Source organism: Leptonychotes weddellii, chromosome 8 (genome assembly GCF_054177405.1).
Source record: "Leptonychotes weddellii isolate Sample4059 chromosome 8, ASM5417740v2, whole genome shotgun sequence".
Taxonomy (NCBI): Eukaryota; Metazoa; Chordata; class Mammalia; order Carnivora; family Phocidae; genus Leptonychotes; species Leptonychotes weddellii.
Window position 1 is genome coordinate 110,506,652 of NC_138376.1, and position 19,506 is coordinate 110,526,157.

General features: G+C 40.7%; 1 protein-coding gene across 8 annotated transcripts in view; it reads left to right on the forward strand.

Annotated features, from left to right (window-relative positions):
- Positions 1–19,506, forward strand: part of AIG1 (androgen induced 1) — a 373,835-nt gene that overhangs the window by 246,967 nt on the left and 107,362 nt on the right. For all 8 annotated transcript variants that reach the window (XR_014147368.1, XR_014147369.1, XM_081827458.1 and 5 more), the window contains one exon: positions 18,995–19,110. Coding sequence is in view for 6 of the 8 variants with exons in the window: in XM_081827458.1 (XP_081683584.1) it covers positions 18,995–19,110 (116 nt within the window). In the remaining 2 variants the exon portion in view is untranslated. The remainder of the gene's footprint in view (positions 1–18,994; positions 19,111–19,506) is intronic.

Consider the following 19,506-nt stretch of genomic DNA (forward strand, 5'->3'; position numbering starts at 1 on the left):
CATTGCAGAAGGATTTATTTGAGTTTCCTTAACTATAAGGGTGCTTGATATTCTTAACGCACCCTAGCTTTCCCTCCTAATCTTTTATTCTTGGTCATATTCATAAATTCAACAGAACAGTTATTGAATCAATTTATACTTGCAGTGTATTCCACTTTCATGACCCCTGAGTGTCCATCCTCATAGAGCACGGCACACAGCTTTGGTTCAGCCCTCAGCTCACTTTATTCCTAGCCCCAGCGTTCCGGGACTGGCTGCTATATCTAGTTCACACAGCCCATAATGCTCCTCTCTTTATACTGTGGAATCGTCTTTCTCCTGTCCTTTCTCCATGCTCTCTGATTCTTGAGAGTGAGGATTCTCAAGCCTCTGAGTGAACCCTGCTCTCATCCTGCTTCCTTCTTTGGGGGCTCCCAGAAAGCTTTGATCCATGACTATCAGAGCAAGAGGAATATTGAGTCAGGAAATGATGTTGACTGGAGCAAGGGGTCGACCTAAAGACAAAAGCCGATGAACAGCCCTTGAAGGTCCAGTATCCACGAGTGAGGAGGACTCCTGTGAAGAGACACAAGTTTCAGTCATCACTATATACACTGGGGATTTTTCTGCTTACCCAAGATATCTGCACAATGGGGACCTGACTCGTAGGGGTCAAGAAAAATAGGTGTGGGGAACAGCCCACGAAGCTGTGTTTAAGCTTACAAACATGTATCTCTGCCCTTGATTAGGCTGCGGAGGCTAATGAAAATGTCAGGTTTCTTTGATTTGGCTGAACTCTGAGCTGTGTAGTAATACTGTTGATCTCATACTGATCTGAAGCTGGCCAAAATGTATGTCTTTGATTAATTATATTAAAATGGGGAGGATTGTGAGTTGATATATATGGTTTGGGAAATAAAGCTGTTTAAAATATTGGTCTGTGGGTGCAAATAACAAAGCATAGGCCATAAGGTAAAATAAAACCAAAGGTCACTTTGTTAAGATCTAGATCTGGAGCCTGAAGCATATTTCTTCCTCCTGAAACCCCTCCCGTATGCACTGTCTCACAAGAGAATACGCCGTCCGTGTGACTGGCATGATTCCTAGAATCTCAAATCCATGGTCACCAAAACTAGACGGTCTAGCCTATGCCTTATTCAGCTAAATAAATTGTTGAATAGCTACAAATTGATAAGAAGTTGTAAAGAGCATGAAGTGCCACCTACACCCTAGGTAATAAGAAGCCCAGATGCATGTCCAGGAGGCTGCTTAGTCATGCATGACCGTATGTAAAATTACAACAGCTGACTTAATAGCCCCCAAATGAAGTGGTAGTGAGGGATCTTACCATATACTGACCAGCTTCTCGCCTCCTAAAAACGCTAAGTTCGCATCGATGCCCATGTCAGCGCATTCATAGCCCTGCAGTGCCGTTGTGAGCTGTCAGGCTCTCATCGTGGTAAATATTCCCTGGATGAATTTCACAAATAGAGGCTTAGCAGGCTGCACAGCTGACTCTGTGGCCAAGACATGGATTGCACTGGCAAGTAGGACCATCCATGTTCAGTGGAGGCGGGGATGTGCCACCCAGGCCCCTTTTGGGACAAAGGACTTACTTCGCCAGCAGTTAAGAGTCCTGCCCTCTCCAATGCTTCCTGAGGTCCTCTCCTGGAACCGCCCTATCCCGAGAACTGTCTTGATAGAGGTCAGGTCCCCTCCCTGTGGCGGCCTGCACCCCATCACTGGTCTGTGAGGGTATAAAGACCTACTCCAGTTCGAGGTAGCTCTGAAGGGCAGGGCCGGCTTCCGAGCTCGCCATGGGTCAGCTGCGCTGAGACCACATCCCACGCTCCCTTCTCCCTCTGCTGCGTGCCTCTTCCTTCTCCCCTGACAGGTGCTGATGTTCAGAAACTCCTCAGTAAACCTTCTGCATGCTGGTTTCCATCTCAGGGTCTGCTCCACAGGGAACCTGACCTACAACACTTTGACAGCCTGGGTCCCCTGGGACCAAAGGTGATGGCGGTTAGTAGTGTAATGTTGTCATTTAAAGGGCAAGCATGAGAACAACTGAAGTGAAAAAGACAGACAGTATCAAGGCTGACAAGGATGTGGAACACGTGGAATTCTGTACACCGCTCACGGGAGTGTAAATTGGTACAATCACCTTGGCATTGTTTACTACAGCTGAGCATCCTGCAACTCCTCTCCTCAGTCTCTAGCCAAGAAAAATGCCAACATGTGTTCACCAAGAGAAGAACACATAAGAATGTTCATAGCAGCAATGTTTTCTAAATGGATCAAACTTCAAAGAAGTCACAGTGTCATTGACAGTAGAATAAACAAATAAATGGTGTTGTGTTCACACTACTATACAACAGTGAGAATGGAAACCCACAACTCTATGCCTCAACATAGATGAAGCTCACAAATGTAATATGAAGCAAAACCAGCCAGGCACAAAAAAAAAAAAAAAAAATACATACTGTATTTCATTCATGTAAATTTTAAAATGAAACAGAACTACTTTGGTGTTCAAAATCAGAGTAGTGGTCACCTTGTGGGGGGCATTAGTTGTGACAAGAGGAGGTGCAAGGGGGATATTCTGGGGGACTTATCATGCTCAGTTTCTTGATGTAGGTGCTGGTTATGGGAGTGAGTTCACTTTGTGAACATTCATCTCCTAGACACTTATTATTTGTGCACTCTATGTGTTAAGATCAAAGTTTACATGGTGAGGGAGGAAGGAAGGGCAGATATAAACACTGGATACAGAAGCGTATCATCAAGGATGTAGACATGAATTCTCAGGACTTGAACAGTATCCCTGCTGTCAACTGTCGCGGACTCTTACAGATGAGGAGCCTGGGATCCAGAAGGTTCCTGTTGGCTTGAAGTCATGTAGCTCGCTAATGGTGAATGGCTTCCTGGCCGTCTTCCCTTCCCCTCCCCATAGAGAGAAGACCTTCTGCAGCCGCTGGAGTCCCCATTCATCTGTATTCAGTGTTGGCCATTCAATCAGCAATGCAGCCAAAGCAGGACATAAAATGTACAGGGAAATATGGCTTACAAAAAGACCTAGAAGGGGCATTGAACTTAATGCTCTGTGTCCAGGGTAGCAGAGATGTGATCCCTTTCCTAGACGCCTCTCTCCCACCCAGTATCTGCTGTTGGTCCATCCATATTTCTATAACCATCACCATTACTTTGTGTAGAAAATGTGTCCTTTTCTGTTTGCAAAGCCAAATTAAGAGGCTACAGAGAAAAGTTTTGAGCTGTGAGCTGAATTGTCACTTTCTCCCTTGACTTTTCCCTGTAATCTTTGGGAGAACATTTGAATACTCTGTGCTGTGAAAGCTTCTTCTGATAGTTATTACCTTATATCATAGAATCATTATGAAAAAGACCTAAGTTATATAGCTGCTTTGTATGTGTTTAATGTTTCTGTGAGACTTGAATTTAGTTTAATAGATAATAGAGATAAGCTTCAATATTAAAACTGAAACCTGCCCCATTCCTTAAGTATGCTATGTGTGTGTGTCCATTTGTACCTATGCATGTGTGTGTGCATGAGTATGTTTATGTGTGTATACATGTGTGTGCATGGGTGTGTTTACATATGTGTGTTTGCATGTGTGTATGCGTGGATGTACTTGCGTATGTGTTTGCATGCGTGTGTATGCACATGCACATTCTCTATTAATGATGCCATTTACTAGGTGCATGTCACTGGAGACTCACAGTTCTCTGCTTTCGATTACACTCAGACTAGTCCAAAAGCCCTCTGAACTAATCCTAATCAACTTGGAAGCCACCACACTCAGGCATGAAGCTGTCAAATGTGAGTGTTTGCAGATGTCAGTGCAGGATGGCAGGCGTCCAGGAGGACAGATCAAGGCTTAGTCACTGAAACATGCATGCCAGTGCATCCCAGCTCTGGAGCACCATCGCCGCCGTAAGGAAAATGTGTCGTGACAGTAAATCAATACCCTCTTGGAGATGATTCGTTTCTGAAGTATCCCTGATTAATTATGCCAGTGCATGCCTGGCAACAGTACTTTGCTCCAGCATTAACCTAATGCTTCTTGCATGAAGCAGGATTATAACTGTTCCTCATAAGTCAAATTTGACATTTCAAATCGGGCTTTAAAGGTTTGGGTTATAGATTTTATAATGTCTTCACGTCAAATGTAAATGCTCTTATTGCTGCTGGTAGACATTTGCCAATCAATCAGAATAACATTTATTTTATCATAAACAAGGGTAAATTAAAACCACTTGGAATCATTGTGTTTAGAGACTCAGTGAAGAACGTTCTTTAAGAAAAGAACAAGAGCCATATGATCCTCTCAATAGATGCAGAAAAAGCACTTGACAAAGTACAGCATCCTTTCTTGATTAAAACTCTTCACAGTGTAGGGATAGGGAGAACATAGCTCAATATCATAAAAGCCATATACAGAAAGCCCACAGCAAATGTCATACTCAATGGGGAAAAACTGAGAGCTTTTCCCTTAAGGTCAGGAACATGGCAGGGATGTCCACTATCACCACTGCTGTTTAACATAGTCCTAGAAGTCCTAGCCTCAGCAATCAGACAACAAAAAGAAATGAGGCATCCGAATTGGCAAAGAAGTCAAACTCTCACTCTTTGCAGATGACATGATATTGTATGTGGGAAATCCAAAAGACTCCACCCCAAAATTGCTAGAACTCATACAGGAATTCAGCAAAGTGACAAGATATAAAATCAATGCACAAAAATCAGTTGCATTTCTATACACTAACAATGAGACAGAAGAAAGAGAAATTAAGAAGTCAATCCCATTTATAACTGCACCAAAAACCATAAGATACCTAGGAATAAACCAAACCAAAGAGGCAAAAGATCTGTACTCTAAAAACTACAGGACATTTATGAAAGAAATGGAGGAAGACACAAAGAAATCAAAAAACATTCCACGCTCGTGGATTGGAGAACAAATATTGTTCAAATATCTATGCTTCCTAGAGCAATCTATACATTTAATGCAATCCCTATCAAAATACCATCAACTTTTTTCACAGAGCTGGACCAAATAATCCTAAAATTTGTATGGAACCAGAAAAGACCCCGAATAGCCAGAGGAATGTTGAAAAAGAAAAGCAAAGCTGGCAGCATCATAATTCTGGACTTCCAGCTCTATTACAAAGCTGTCATCATCAAGACAGTATGGTACTGGCACAAAAGCAGACACATAGATCAATGGAACAGAACAGAGAGCCCACAAATGGACCCTCAACCATATGGTCAACTAATCCTCGACAAAGCAGGAAAGAATGTCCAATGGAAAAAAGACAGTCTCTTCAACAAATGATGTTGGGAAAATTGGATAGTCACATGCAGAAGAATGAAACTGGACCATTTCCTTACACCACACACAAAAATAGACTCAAAATGGATGAAAGACCTAAATGTGAGACAGGAATACATCAAAACCTTAGAGAACACAGGCAGCAACCTCTGTGACCTCGGCCACAACAACTTCTTGCTAGACATGTCTCCAGAGGCAAAGGAAACAAAGGCAAAAATGAAATATTGGAACTTCATCAAGATAAAAAGCCGTTGGGGGTGCCTGGGTGGCTCAGTCGTTAAGCATCTGCCTTCGGCTCAGGTCATGATCCCAGGGTCCTGGGATGGAGCCCCACATCTGGCTCTCTGCTCAGCGAGGAGCCTGCTTCTCCCTCTCCCACTCCCCCTGCTTGTGTTCCCTCTCTCACTGTGTCTCTCTCTGTCAAATAAATAAAATCTTTAAAAAAAAAAAAAAAAAGATAAAAAGCCTTTGCACAGCAAAGGAAATAGTCAACAAAAACAAAAGACCACTGACTGAATGGGAGAAGGTATTTGCAAATGACATATCAGATAAAGGGCTAGTATCCAAAATCTATTAAGAACTTATCAAACTCAACACCCAAAGAACAAATAATCCAATCAAGAAATGGGTAGAAGGTACAAACAGACATTTCTCCAAAGAAGACATTCAAATGGCCAACAGACACATGAAAAAAGTGCTCAATATCACTCAGCATCAGGGAAATCCAAATCAAAACCACAATGAGATACCAGCTCACACCAGTCAGAATGGCTAAAATTAACAAGTCAGGAAACGACAGATCTTGGCAGAGATGCGGAGAAAGGGGAACCCTCCTACACTGTTGGTAGGAATGCAAACTGGTGCAGCCACTCTGGAAAACAGTATGGGGGTTCCTCAGAAAGTTGAAAATAGAGCTACCCTATGACCCAGCAATTGCACTACTGGGTATTTACCCCAAAGATACAAAAATAGTGATCCGAAGGGACACCTGCACCCCAATATTTATAGCAGCAATGTCCACAGTAGCCAAACCGTGGAAAGAACCCAGATGTCCATTGACAGATGAATGGATAAAAAAGATATGGTATATATATATATACACACACACACACACATACATACACACACACACACACACATATACACACACAATGGAATACTACTCAACCATCAAAAAAATAAAATCTTGCCATTTGCAAGGACATGGATGGAACTAGAGGTTATTATGCTAAGCAAAATAAGTCAATCAGAGAAAGACAATTATCATATGATCTCACTGATATGAGGAATTTGAGAAATAAGACAGAGGAGGGAAAAATAAAACAAGACGAAACCAGAGAGGGAGACAAACCATAAGACACTCTTAACCACAGGAAACAGACTGAGGGATGCTGGAGGGGAGGGGTGTGGGAGGATGGGGTAACTGGGTAATGGACATTAAGGAGGGCATGTTATGTAATGAGCACTGGGTATTATATAAGACCTCTACCTCTGAAACTAACAATACATTATATGTTAATTAATTGACTTTAGATTTAAAAAAAAGAAGGTTCTTTAGGATCACTGAAATCTGCTTGTACACTCTGGTAGAAGAGTGTGATGAAATTATAAAAGTCAGTGGAAATATGTTACTGTTTCTCACTTCAAAAAATTAATAACTACATATTTTGTGGATATGCAGCTTTAGCTTGGTGACTTAGTTCCATATAAATACGGTTTGGGGCAAAGTAGCCCCCTTTCTCTGTAATAGAAAATTACAGCTTTTGTGCTTTCAAAAGGAATGTATTTTCTTAAATTTACTTATGTATCGCATCCAGGAACTTATTTTTTATTCCTCTTAAATTGCTGGGTTTGTAAATAACAAAACTAATGGAAAAATAGGGTTTACTTAAGAGAAAGTCATACTATCATGGTCCTTGAACACAAGTTTACTGAGACCCTATTAAGTGCAGGGATCTGAGCATACAATGGCCAGTAAGGTCTGTTCCTTCTCCCTAAAGAACTTGTTCCCACTGCATTGGGTTCTCCTTCCTTCATGTTAACTGTAGCATTATGTGGTATATTAATGTATTATGTAATCACCCCAGCTTGGAAATGCATTGGCCTAGAAGTGTCCACATCACTTCTTTTAATAACAGTCCATTGAGCAGAACTAGTCACAATGGCCCCACCTAACTGTGGAGGTTGAGAGAACCTTGAGGGATGATCCTTTGATGAGCAGAAAATGACCCTGTCTTAAGTATATACTGCAGTGAAGATCCCAAACATCAGGGGGTTACAGTCAGAGAGAAGAACATGAGCAAAGGCATGAACACATGAGGCCTTTTGGGGAAACAGAGTTGCTAATACAGAATGGTCTGAGATTAACCTAGAAAAATAGGTTAAATCCAATAGGACAAGTCTTTGAAGGCAATGCTTCTAAGAAACTTGGACTTTGTTCTGAAGATCATGAGGAGGTTTTAGAGAAGGGAACCAAATGGTCAGAATTGTGTTTTTAGAGAAATACCCTTACAGTGGAGGATGCTGATATATATGGATAAGTGGATTCTGTTGAGCTCAGAATAATTTTTGAGAAGCATGCAAATAATATTAAAATCCTAGTTTCTTATTTTAGAAGTTTCTTTTTTAATTTCAGAGAGCTCCTAACAGTGGGTTTTGTTTTCTATACTTGCTTCCTAAAATGTCAGTGCCTCACGATCCTTAAGAAGGTTTTAGGTTTTACTGACTACAGAAACACCCAATTAAGTTTCCTCTTCCCTGGCCTTCTCCCTGTACCATATCTCCCTTGGCTCTCCCCTCCACCACCCCTCCACCTACCCGCTAAAGTGCTCTTCAAAACTTCAAAACACTTTTAAGGAGGGTCGGCCAAAGACAAGACAAAAAGGTAGCATGAATAGCATCTCAAAAAGAGAGGGACTTTTGCGTCAGTGGATTGGGGTTATTCTCACCCCTCCCCCTCTGGCTAGCTGAGGCCCTCAGTACATATGGGATTTACCACCAACCATGAACAAAAAGTCTGGTCTGTAGTCCTCCTTGTAAACTTGAATGTAGAGCCATTCATCTCTCAGCCCCTGAAATCTTTCCAAGGTGAATGGGTGGTTGAGAGGAGGCAGATTCCCTCTCTTAGGAACAGCCATAAAACCAACAGGTACCCTTCTCCAAAACCAGTTCTTCCACTGGGCTATGCCCCTATCCTTGGGTCTTCCCAGGTGCTCCAGAGGCAATATAGCATCGTGGTTAAAAGGGTGGCTCCAAAGCCAAACAGCCCAAGTCGAAGCCCAAATCCACCACCTTCCAGCTGGCAACCTTGAGCAACTTTCTTAACTTCTCTGGGCCTCCGTTTTCATAAAATAGAATTGATAATAATATACGACTCAAAGGATCTTTGTGAGATGTAAATGAGTTTTAATCCATGTAAAGTTACTTTAATTCCTGGTATGCAGTAAATGTTAGACAGTATTATTTGGCAACATGTCTTAAGTGGGAGGTCTCACAAAATAACTTCAATTATTTTTTGCATATACCACACAAGCCACTGTTATTATAGGATTTCATATAATCCTCATGCAACCCTAATGAATTTGGCCTTTTCTGAGGTGAGAGACTTCAAGTCTGTTGAAGCCTAATGAGCTTCATTTTTTAATGAGCCTAATTTTTTAATCTTATTTTATTTAAATTCAATTAATTCACATACAGTGTATCATTAGCTTCAGATGTAGAGGTCAGTGATTCATCAGTTGCATACAACACCCAGTGCTCATCATATCACATGCCCTCCTTCATGCGTGTCACTCACTCACCTCCCCTCTAACAACCTTCAGTTTGTTTCCTAGAATTAAGAGTCTCTCATGGCTGGTCTCCCTCTCTGATTTCGTCTTATTTTATTTTTCCCTCCCCTCCCCTATGATCCTCTGTTTTGTTTCTTAAATTCCACATATGAGTGAAACAATATGATAATTGTCTTTCTCAGACTGACTTATTTCATTTAGCATAATACCCTCCAGTTCCATCCATGTCGTTGCAAATGGTAAGATTTCATCCTTTCTGATGGCTGAGTAATATTCATCTGCCGATGGGCATCTCTATGAGCCTAAGAGAAATGCATTCCCAAGAACAGTCATCTATGGGGGTCAAGAATCTTTGTCTGCTCTGTTCTGAGATATATTTTAAGTACCCGGACTCCTGAGTGGCACATAGTAGGAGTACCATAAGTATTTATTGAATGAATGAACAAACAAACAAACAAGCCTGGGAAGCAGTGTGTGTCACTCAGTAAAAGCATGGGTTTTGGAGTCAGGTAGATCTGAGGTCTCATGCTGGCTGCACCATTCAGTAGATCTGCATGACCTCTGACAAGTTCATCCTTCTCCCATATCCTCATTTATAAAATGAGGGTAAAAATAACTATTGCTTCAGAGTTGCTGTCAGAACTAAGCACAACACTGGGGGACACTGTCTAGCATAAAACTGAGCATATACTAGGAGCTCAGTAAATGGTACCTATCTTTGTTATTGCATATTCAGTATTTATGCACATAAATTAATAATGGGGGAAACAATACAAAACAGAGAGATGAAATAAATCATGTTTATGTGTTTACGTGTCAAATATATATTTGGCAAAATTAAAGACTGGCTTTCTTTTTGTTCTTTTCCCTCTGTTGTCTTCAGCATTATGGTACTTACTAAAGTGAGAAAGAAAAGAGTAGAAGGGGGACCTGTAGAGGGGGAGGCTGCAGAGAAGTAGGGGAGAAAAAAGGCTGAGGAAGCTCTAGAAGGAAGTCAGGGAGAGAATGGAGTCCATTCTGCAAGAAAAAGCAAGGATAGAAGGAGAGGGGAGCCGGTTGGTAGAGAAATCTCTCCTCTCACCAATCTGCCCTCCACCCTGCCTCTAGCTCGCCCTTTCTACCGTTAATATCCAAGTCTGTTTCTCCTACCTTGTCTACATCAAACTCCATGATGGAGTCTAAAAGCCTCTAGAGGTATCTCTGCTTCCTACAGGACAAAGTCCATATAAAGCCCTCCATGATTTGGGTTATGTGCTACCTGACCTGTCTGAACTGAACTCTTCGTTCTCCTTCATGTCCTGCAGAGGTGACAGACCTCTCAGTGATGTGTGCTGTGCCTTCACACACTTCTTCTTGGCTCTGTGAATGAACGTCTTCCTTGAAGCCCTAGTCACACTTAAAGACCCAGTTCGAATGCCTCCTGCCACGTGAAGTTTTGCCATGGCCCCCCGAACAGACCAGATCCCCCAGGCCACTGTACCATCACAGGTCTGCAGGCCTGTGAATGTTCCACCATATTGTTATCATTTGACTCTCTGAGGACAATAATTAGAGGTACCATTCTGTGAGAACTGCAGGCGCTCATTGTGCAGTGTTCATGGAAGAAGCCAATATAGGTCACTTTCAATTTGCTTTTATAATTTCAGGTACAGCATGGATCATCTCTGGCATCACATTGCCAAAAAGAATTCCTTTTGGTGGCCCGCTGGCTGCTGGCTCCGCCCTGAAGCTCCCTAACCATGCCACAGACCCTTAGCACCTTGTGGATATCTTCCTTAGAAAGATTCAGCAAGAGATATTAACTGGCCCTCAAGTCATATTAAAAATGTTTTTTAAATGCAAAAATAAGAACCCAGTAAAATGGTGCCACTGTCCCAATGTAATTATTTCTGTGATGGACCGTTTGCTCTTAATTGCAAAGATATGCCTGTCTTAGTGTCAGTCGTGGTACTATTTTGTTTATTTGGCCTAATTATTAGAACCATATCCTAATGGTGGTTGGGGCTAATGTGAGGACTGGGCGAGTCCCACATTGGATACTGAACTCATGAAGAGTTTTGGAAGTGCCCAGAACATCCTGGCACTCGATAAATATCGGTTCCATCTGAATCTAAGTTTCTGACCCTCGGTCACATTTCTAACCTGATTCTTTTTTATTATTATTATTTAAATTCAATTAGCCAACCTACAGTACATCATTAGTTTTTGGTGTAGTGTTAAACGATTCATTAGTTGCGTATTCTGAGATGCCCGTGTAAGCCAGGGGGAACAGCTATCCTCCACCACAACACAATCCAAAAAGCTCTGGCAGTTTCTGGAAAGATTCTGTGTCATGATTGTACATATTGTGGCATAAGCCCACTAAAAGCAGTGCCTCAGCCCTTGGGGAGCGGGAAGCCCAGGCCAAGGGAAGTCTCCATCTGACTTGTGGAGACCTGGAAACTACAGTGGTTAAGACGGGCAGTTCCCTATCCTGCAAAGCACTAGATATCTCTGCTATGGAAGAGAGTGAGGGAGGATGACAAATTTTGAGTCGACCAATTAAGTAAAATTAATAAAGACAGTTTCGGGTGGCAGGGATAAAACAGGTGGGCAGGTTTTCCGAGTTAAAAATGTAGGTGTCTTAGAGCCCGCGACAGGTTTGTTTCCACGGTGCCTCCATGTCACGGGCATGTCCTCACCTCCACTGACTCCGGATTTACAGAAGATCCACCCAATTCTGTGCATGTTCCCACCTGGCCCTGCTTCTCCCTGGATTCTTCAAACATTTGACTTATTTGGAGCGCCCAGAAGTTTGCAAAGTTCGGAGCAGTCAGCGTTTTGTGATTTTTGCCAGTCATCTCTGACATCACCTTTTCTTACATTTTAGATCATGTTTTGCTAATACAAGGGACTTTATCTTCAAACTTGGAAATTCCTTCTTGCTTTATTACAGAATAAGATTTCTCGCTTTTAATAACCCCCATTTAATCTACAGGTGTGGGGGGGAGTAAGCAAAATATTGATGTTACAATATGGAATGTACAACTTCCTGTATCTTAGAGCAGTTTTCCATAATATTTTTATTTGTGATAGACCTGTAAGTTGTTAGGTACTCTCCCTCACCCCATCCTGCCAGGAAGGTCCGGTCATTTCTCCAGCCCTGCCTGCAGCCTGGGCTGCCCCAAGATTGCAGGTGCATGGTGACGCCTGCGCCCACGGACACAACCATCCTTCACCTTTTTATTTATAGTCAAAAGTGGCCATAGGGATATAAGAAACCCTCGATATCCTGACAAACACGAAGGTAAGAACTGTGGTTCACCTCCTTGGGGACCACTGTGAGCTCTACTCCGCATCCAGCACACCAGATACCCTGGAAGCAAGGCCCAGCAATCTCATTTTCAAGAAGCTCGCCTGCAGATTTGATGTACACATTACTTTGAGAACGCGCCCAGAGGTCTGCCTGTGCCCCCAGATGCACATAGGTGGACATGGGCCGCCAGGTCTCTTATTATCCAGCTGAGCAGGGGCTGGTCGGCCGTACCTCACATTCAGAAGCTGGTTTTGCCTCCAAGGATGAAATGATTTTTGTCTGGGGTTCACGTGGTATGGGAGCAGTAGTCTCCTATTAAAAAATATTTTGAGACGGAGAAAGACCTGAGAAATGGCAGTTGAACATACTCTTCAGGTCTTGTTTATTGTTTTTTGTATTGTACACTCAGATGGCAACTGTAGATTCTAGAGCTCTAAAATCATCTTGAGCAAGTTCACTAATTCATTCATTTGGCTGGCCTGAATTCATGCCATCATGCAGCATAGTTTTATCCTCCTATTTATTCCCCAGCAAAGTTTATTCTAAGACTCCCCTTTAGGGTAGACTACTGACTGCCATCACAGATAATCAAAATGTCTTTCCTAGTAGCGTGTCCAGATCCTCCTTATGCCTTGTAAATCCATTTCTTTAATCCTGTTAAATACCCTTAAATTCCTCCATCAACACCTCAACTTCCTACTCATCTTCTCTCCATTTTTCTGGCAAAAGAACATCTGTTCATAAATCAGATAATTGAGCACTTAAAAGGTAGAGCTACAACTTACAGATAATCTGTTCAAGTACATCGGCAGAGTAGCTCTGATGATAGATAATTTATGTGGCACAGGGACCTGGCATTCAGCAATATTGAATCATGTAGTGAAAAGGTAATTCGCTTTCAATTATTTTTCAATCCTTCTGATTCCATTTAGGGGAGTCTCTATCTCATGCTAGTGTATTTTTAATGCCCCTCTAATGCTTACTAACCTCCCTACTGTATACACATCAAGCACTGGCCTCAGAATCAAAGCCATCAATCAGGCCCACATATTTAGCCAACATTTATTCAGGTCAGTTAGTTTTCATTGTATTTATTTTTGTGATTATCTTCTATCAAGTGATACTCTACTTATGAGAGTTTATAAGTTTCATAAGTCTCCCTATAAATGCATTTATTTTTTTAATCTAAATTGAGTAAGAACATTTTTTAAAAATCAGGTGGCATGTGACAGGGGTGCAGTATGATTTTTGACTTCTGTAGGCCCTAGGCATTTTACATTTCTGGGTCCTTTCTGACGTTTATTTATATGTACATATATATGTATATACATTTATTTAGATATATATTTATATAAATATTTATTATATAGTTTATATCTTCTATATGCATATATATGTATATATATTATATATGTAACCTTTTATGACTGCATTATTATAAAGATGAATATAATCTTCAACTCGAAATGTTCATTTTTTTTCTTCTGATCGTAGAAGAAATTAAAACATTTTCATGGGCCTTGGACAACATGTCTACCATGCCTAATGCCTGGGTGAGCCCTACAATGTGATATAGCAAAGCTTAAAACACTACTTTGTCATGACTGAAGTTTGAGGTGCACTAGTTTAATGCAACCCCCTCATTTTACAAAAAAAAAAAAAAAAATACTGAGCTTCACAAATGTATAAGAACCTGACTAAAGTCTTATAATGTGGTAGGATACAACCAGAACTAGATCCCAAATGCCAGTTTCCTGATCTTTCTACTTAATTCCATTGCATTCTTCCTTGGAGCCTCTCCTCCAAAAGCCTTTTTCTTATCCCACCTCCTTCACATCATAATTAAGTTACGGGTCCCTCCTTGAATCTAGCCCTCTGCTCAAGGCTGAGCGTCTCTGTGTAGAGGTGACCACATGTGGTGGGTCCTCTCTGAGGGCTGACCTTTGCCTTGGGATGCTGCTCAGTTTGTGGTGATAATCATTGCTCCATAAAGGAAACCCACCTGAACCCCATTAAGAAAACTCACAAAGGATGCCAAAACCCAAGACAGATTTGGGCTTCCCTTTTTGGATGCAATTTTTTTTTTAACACAGTCTCATTAACATTAGCAGCACTGGAAACTGGAGCTTGGGATAAGATTTCTTATATTTTAGACCAGTGCTTTCTAGGGCAGAGTTTATAGATTAAATCAAAAGTTTATTCCTTGGGCTATCAACCTTTCATCTTACTTAGCACTTAAAAACAAACAGTAGAACCTCAGGAACTCAGCTGCGGGCAATTGTTCTCTTGACAATGCACTGCAGAAAACAGTCCAATGCAATTCTTAAGAGCCCCCTCTGGCAACCAGACTTTATCTCTTTCTTCGCTCATTCAAAGTGTATCTACACCTGAGAAAACTTTAAAAGGTATTTGCGGGGGCACCTGGGTGGCTCAGTCCATTGAGCGTCTGCCTTTGGCTCAAGTCATGATTTCAGGATCCTGGCATCGAGCCCCACATCAGGCTCCCTGCTCAACAGGCAGTCTGTTTCTCCCTCTGCTCCTCCCCCCTGCTCATGCACTCTCTCTCAAATAAATAAATAAAATCTTTTTAAAAATAATAATAATAAAATAAAAGGTATTTGTGTTTGAGAAATAGAAACAGATCATTCCTGAGTATGCTTTTTTTTTTTTTTTTTGTCAAATGATCCTTTATTGAAGTATTTTCCTTTGTGGTTCTTAAGTAGCTGGGCATTCCACTGTACCACTGTTGATATCATCTACGATGTCATGAGGATGGCGGCCATCAACATTGCAACCCACAAACTGGGAAGTCCCCAGATTCTCTTTAATGACTCCAGAGAGCTCTCTGACTATAAAGATTGGTACTGCATCTGTCGGGCAATGTGGACAATTTCATCAAAAGTGAGACTTCCACTGTGTTTGCCGGTCTTTTGCTTCTCTCTGTCTCTGACTGGTTCCTGGGGGCCTTTGACGATAGGGCAGAGGCAGAAGGTACTACTCAATGTGGGCCTGTCTATTCCAAATGGTCAGTTTCACTGTCATGTTCAGACCCTTCCAGTCACCTGTTGCCTTGCATGTCATCACCAATCTTTTTGGGTGACAGACCCAGGGTCCAGTCTTGGGGGCTGGGGCAGATGTGGCACCGACTTCCCAGCTCATGCACTTCAGGTCTATGACTTTGATCTCGTTGGGGTGGAGTTTAGACAACATGGCAAAGGCAGCTGCCAAATGAACAGGATGCGGGATGACCAAGAAAGTTACACCTTGACCTCCTCTGAGTCGAAAGCTGGAAGAGCTGCCTGCAGCCGTCTTTCTCACTGTACCACTGAAAAGTCCTGACTTTATGCCAGCTGATTTTATTGTTTATTATTATTCAGAATGGTTATATGCCACAAGAAAGAACACATTTGGCAAAATACATTTTTTACAGTGAAGAGCTCTTTGTTTATTTTGAGGCTCAAGCAAAAAATAGTTCTGGTCAGTTGAGTGGCAACGTAAGTGATTTTCAGTCATCCACTCCCACAGGTTTATTGAGTCAAAGATTACTTAACTATATCTTTTAAAAATATAATTCTAATGTAGAAAACAGAGCCTAGCATTTGCAGACAGAACTGGTCTTGAACCCTACCTCCAGATGTACTCGCTCTATTATCTTAGGTGAGATAATGATCTTTTCTGAGTCTTTGTTACCTCATCTGCAAAATGGAGTTAATAATTCCCATTAAAAATGTTGTTTTGAAGATTAACTTATCTCCACAAATATTTATTGAGCACCTCTTTTGTGCCAGGCTCTTTTATACAAATACCACAGTGAACAAAACATAGGATTACCCTTCTTGTGCAGCAAATGGTCTTGAATGGACTTGAATATTTCCTTCCTGGTTCTGAAATCATTCAAGCAGAGTGTTGCCTGGGAGTGGATTAGAACTGGATTTCTTGTACCTGTAGTTCTGAAATAATGATCCCTCTTGCTGCTGCAGATTTTGGGTTACAATTGAGCTGCTAAATGTTACTTAGAGATTCAGCAGGACCATTTATAGATTTTTACCATTTTATTAGTTTATAAAACCTTAGCTACCTGCAGAGCAATGTTTATATTTGCTATAAATATTTTACACTACTTTTACTTTTATCAATAGGTACGGTTTAACAGTAAACATCATCTGCCTTACACATTTTTAGAGAGGTAGATATACATTCTTTAGGCCTGAAAACTCTGAATGATATGTTGGTACCCTGAGATTTGCCACTGGGCCAACTGGCACACAAAAATATCTTTTGTCATTGATTATGTCATTGATGGAACAAGTAGCTCCTTTTTCGTGGTGATGATGACATTAATGAAGTGATCTAGAAAGATCTTCATTTTTCAAAGAGATTTTCTGTCTGGCATCCTCAAAATACATCCTAACCCTTCCAGGTATGACATCCGATAATCAGCAAGTAGGCTGAGTAAAAGAATGATAACTAGATAACTAAGAATATTCAGATTAGTTATTTGAACTTACATAATTTTATAGAAAAATGGATGATTATCTGGAACAATGGATGAAGAGGTAGAATTTAAACACTTTTTAATATTAACAAATAAAAATAATATGTCATCATGGTTCTATAACTCACACAGGCCACCAGAGTCAGCACTATCTTTAGTGTAAAATGGAGTTAATAATTCCCATTAAAAATGTTGTTGTTTTTTCCCCATGTGAGGTTTGACAAGACTTGGACTTACTGTTAGCTATACATTTGAATTTTACACATGAATGCACCATTACAAAACTACTGCTGGTATCTCAAATCATTGGTGAAACTCCAGGCCAATGTCATCTGAGGTGACTAGATTATAATGAATGAAACAATAAAATAGATCTTTAAAACACATACTGTCTCTGTATCAACACACATGTACATTTTGCATGGTTCCCTTCAGAGCTAATTATACTGTTTTAGAACGACAATAGAGAAGCAAAGGGTAAGGAAATATAAAGCTACCCAACTGTGGAATCACCCACCTGACATTCTAGGAATACCATACTCTAATTACTAATATATTGGCAGTCTGCACAGTTATCTAGAGGAGAACATTTAAAGCAAAGAATTTCTACTATCTTAGTATTTCTTTAAAAATCTTGTATTTCTGTTTTTTCTATAAATATAAACAATATATTGCTTCAAAGATGTTCACTTTGATATCACTACCATGTCTTTTCCTGCCAAGGCCCACCTGCCCCCTGGTACCATGATACTTATTACAGTTTGAAAATTATAACATTCAATTACCTGCATTTTCCTTGACTATCCAAACAATACAGTGAGAGCAGAGCAAAGATTCTTTTGTGGCCATTAAGGAGGTACTAAGTAGAATTCAAACTTACTCATGGTTCAGTTCTCAGTTCTGCCATCTTCTTCCTCTTGAGAAACTTAAATGTTGGAAGATAAATCTATATCCTAACCCAGTTTTACCTAAGAAGATCTTTGTCCCTTATATCTGTCCATCAAATTTCAACACCAAGACAAGCTGACTTTCCTTTCTTCTTACCAAATTTCATCCCCATCTTGGCCCACTGAAATGAGCATCAGAGTGGCCACTGGGTCCAAAAAACAAATGGGAAGTTCCCATCAAGCTTCTTTGGAGTCTGTCTTCAAACATTATATCTAAATCCATGCTCTGCTGGTACAAACCAGTACATCCTTTCTGGAAGCTAGTTTAGCATTATTTCCTAACCTGCTGCTGGTACACACATAATTTGGCATTATGCCTTTAACTATAAGAAAATCATCTAACATTCAGACATTCACACAAAGAATTCTACAAAAGATATTCATGACATTTTTCATAAATGAAAAATTGAAAATCTTTTACTACTTAATATCCAAGAACAGGAATTGGTCAAATAAATTTTCATATATCCAATATATCCATAAAATGGAGTTTCAAGCAACTATGGACAAGGTTAATATTCTAGAAGAATTTCTAAAATGGCATATCAAAAATTCCCATGTTGGGGCACCTGGATGGCTTGGTTGGTTAAGCATCTGACTCTTGATTTCAGCTCAGGTCATGATCTCAGGTTTGTGAGATCTAGCCCCCAGTTGGGCTGACACGCGAGGGGTAGACCCTGCTTAAGATTCTCTTTCTCCCTCTGCCCTCCCCCGCAAAATTCTCATGCTACAGTCTCAAAACAAAATTCTGTGCACAGTATGATCTTAACTATGTATAAATAATATGAACAAGGAGGAGGAAATGACATCTACCAAAATATTAACAGTGGTTATTTTTATTCCTTTATTATGTTCCAGTTTTTTCTTATACATCCTTCAAAATCATTGAAATTTGCTGAGACAGTCATAAATAAAATAAAATTTTAAAAATTCAGATAGAGAAGAAAAACACCAGTAGAGCGATCAATACACCACATGTTTTCCTGTCCATCCTACCTCTTAGAGGAGCCATTTACAACTGCTCTCTGCTGTGGCGCTTTTGCTAGGAATTTGCACTATTTCTTCTTCTACTGGAGACAAAACAAGTATTGAGGGGCGATGATAAGAATCTGTGTCACCTGCTCTTTGTTCTTTTTCAGCACACAACAGTTTTGCCCTTTATATTAATCGAGATGAGGACATCACACCATGCGTATCCCAGCAGGAGCAGTGGACTCGCCGCCATATGTACCTTCTCTGTTGGCTATATATTATGGTAAGGACAGTGCCTGCTGGGCTTTCGTATTGTATTTGATTTTGCACTGCTAAATTTGGGCACATATTTCATTATGGATATAATCACTAACAGATTCACACTGCGTGCCTCATTTGGTCCAGGACCTGGGCTTTGTCTCATTTCCCCAGATGCTTATATTTTTAGAAAGTATATGCCAAACCTCACACAACAGGAATTTGTTGAACAATCCCATGTAAGCAATGGTTCTTCCAAGGCTACATTTTTCAACTCTTTTTCAAACTAAATGTTTTTCTTGGACAGCAGTTTTATTGTTTAAGGGCTTTTGCTTGGGATTTTTTTGTTGTTGCTGTTGTTGGTGAGCAAATGCAAATGAGGACAGAAGAAATGGCCTCTTTAGAGGAGTGACCTTAAATT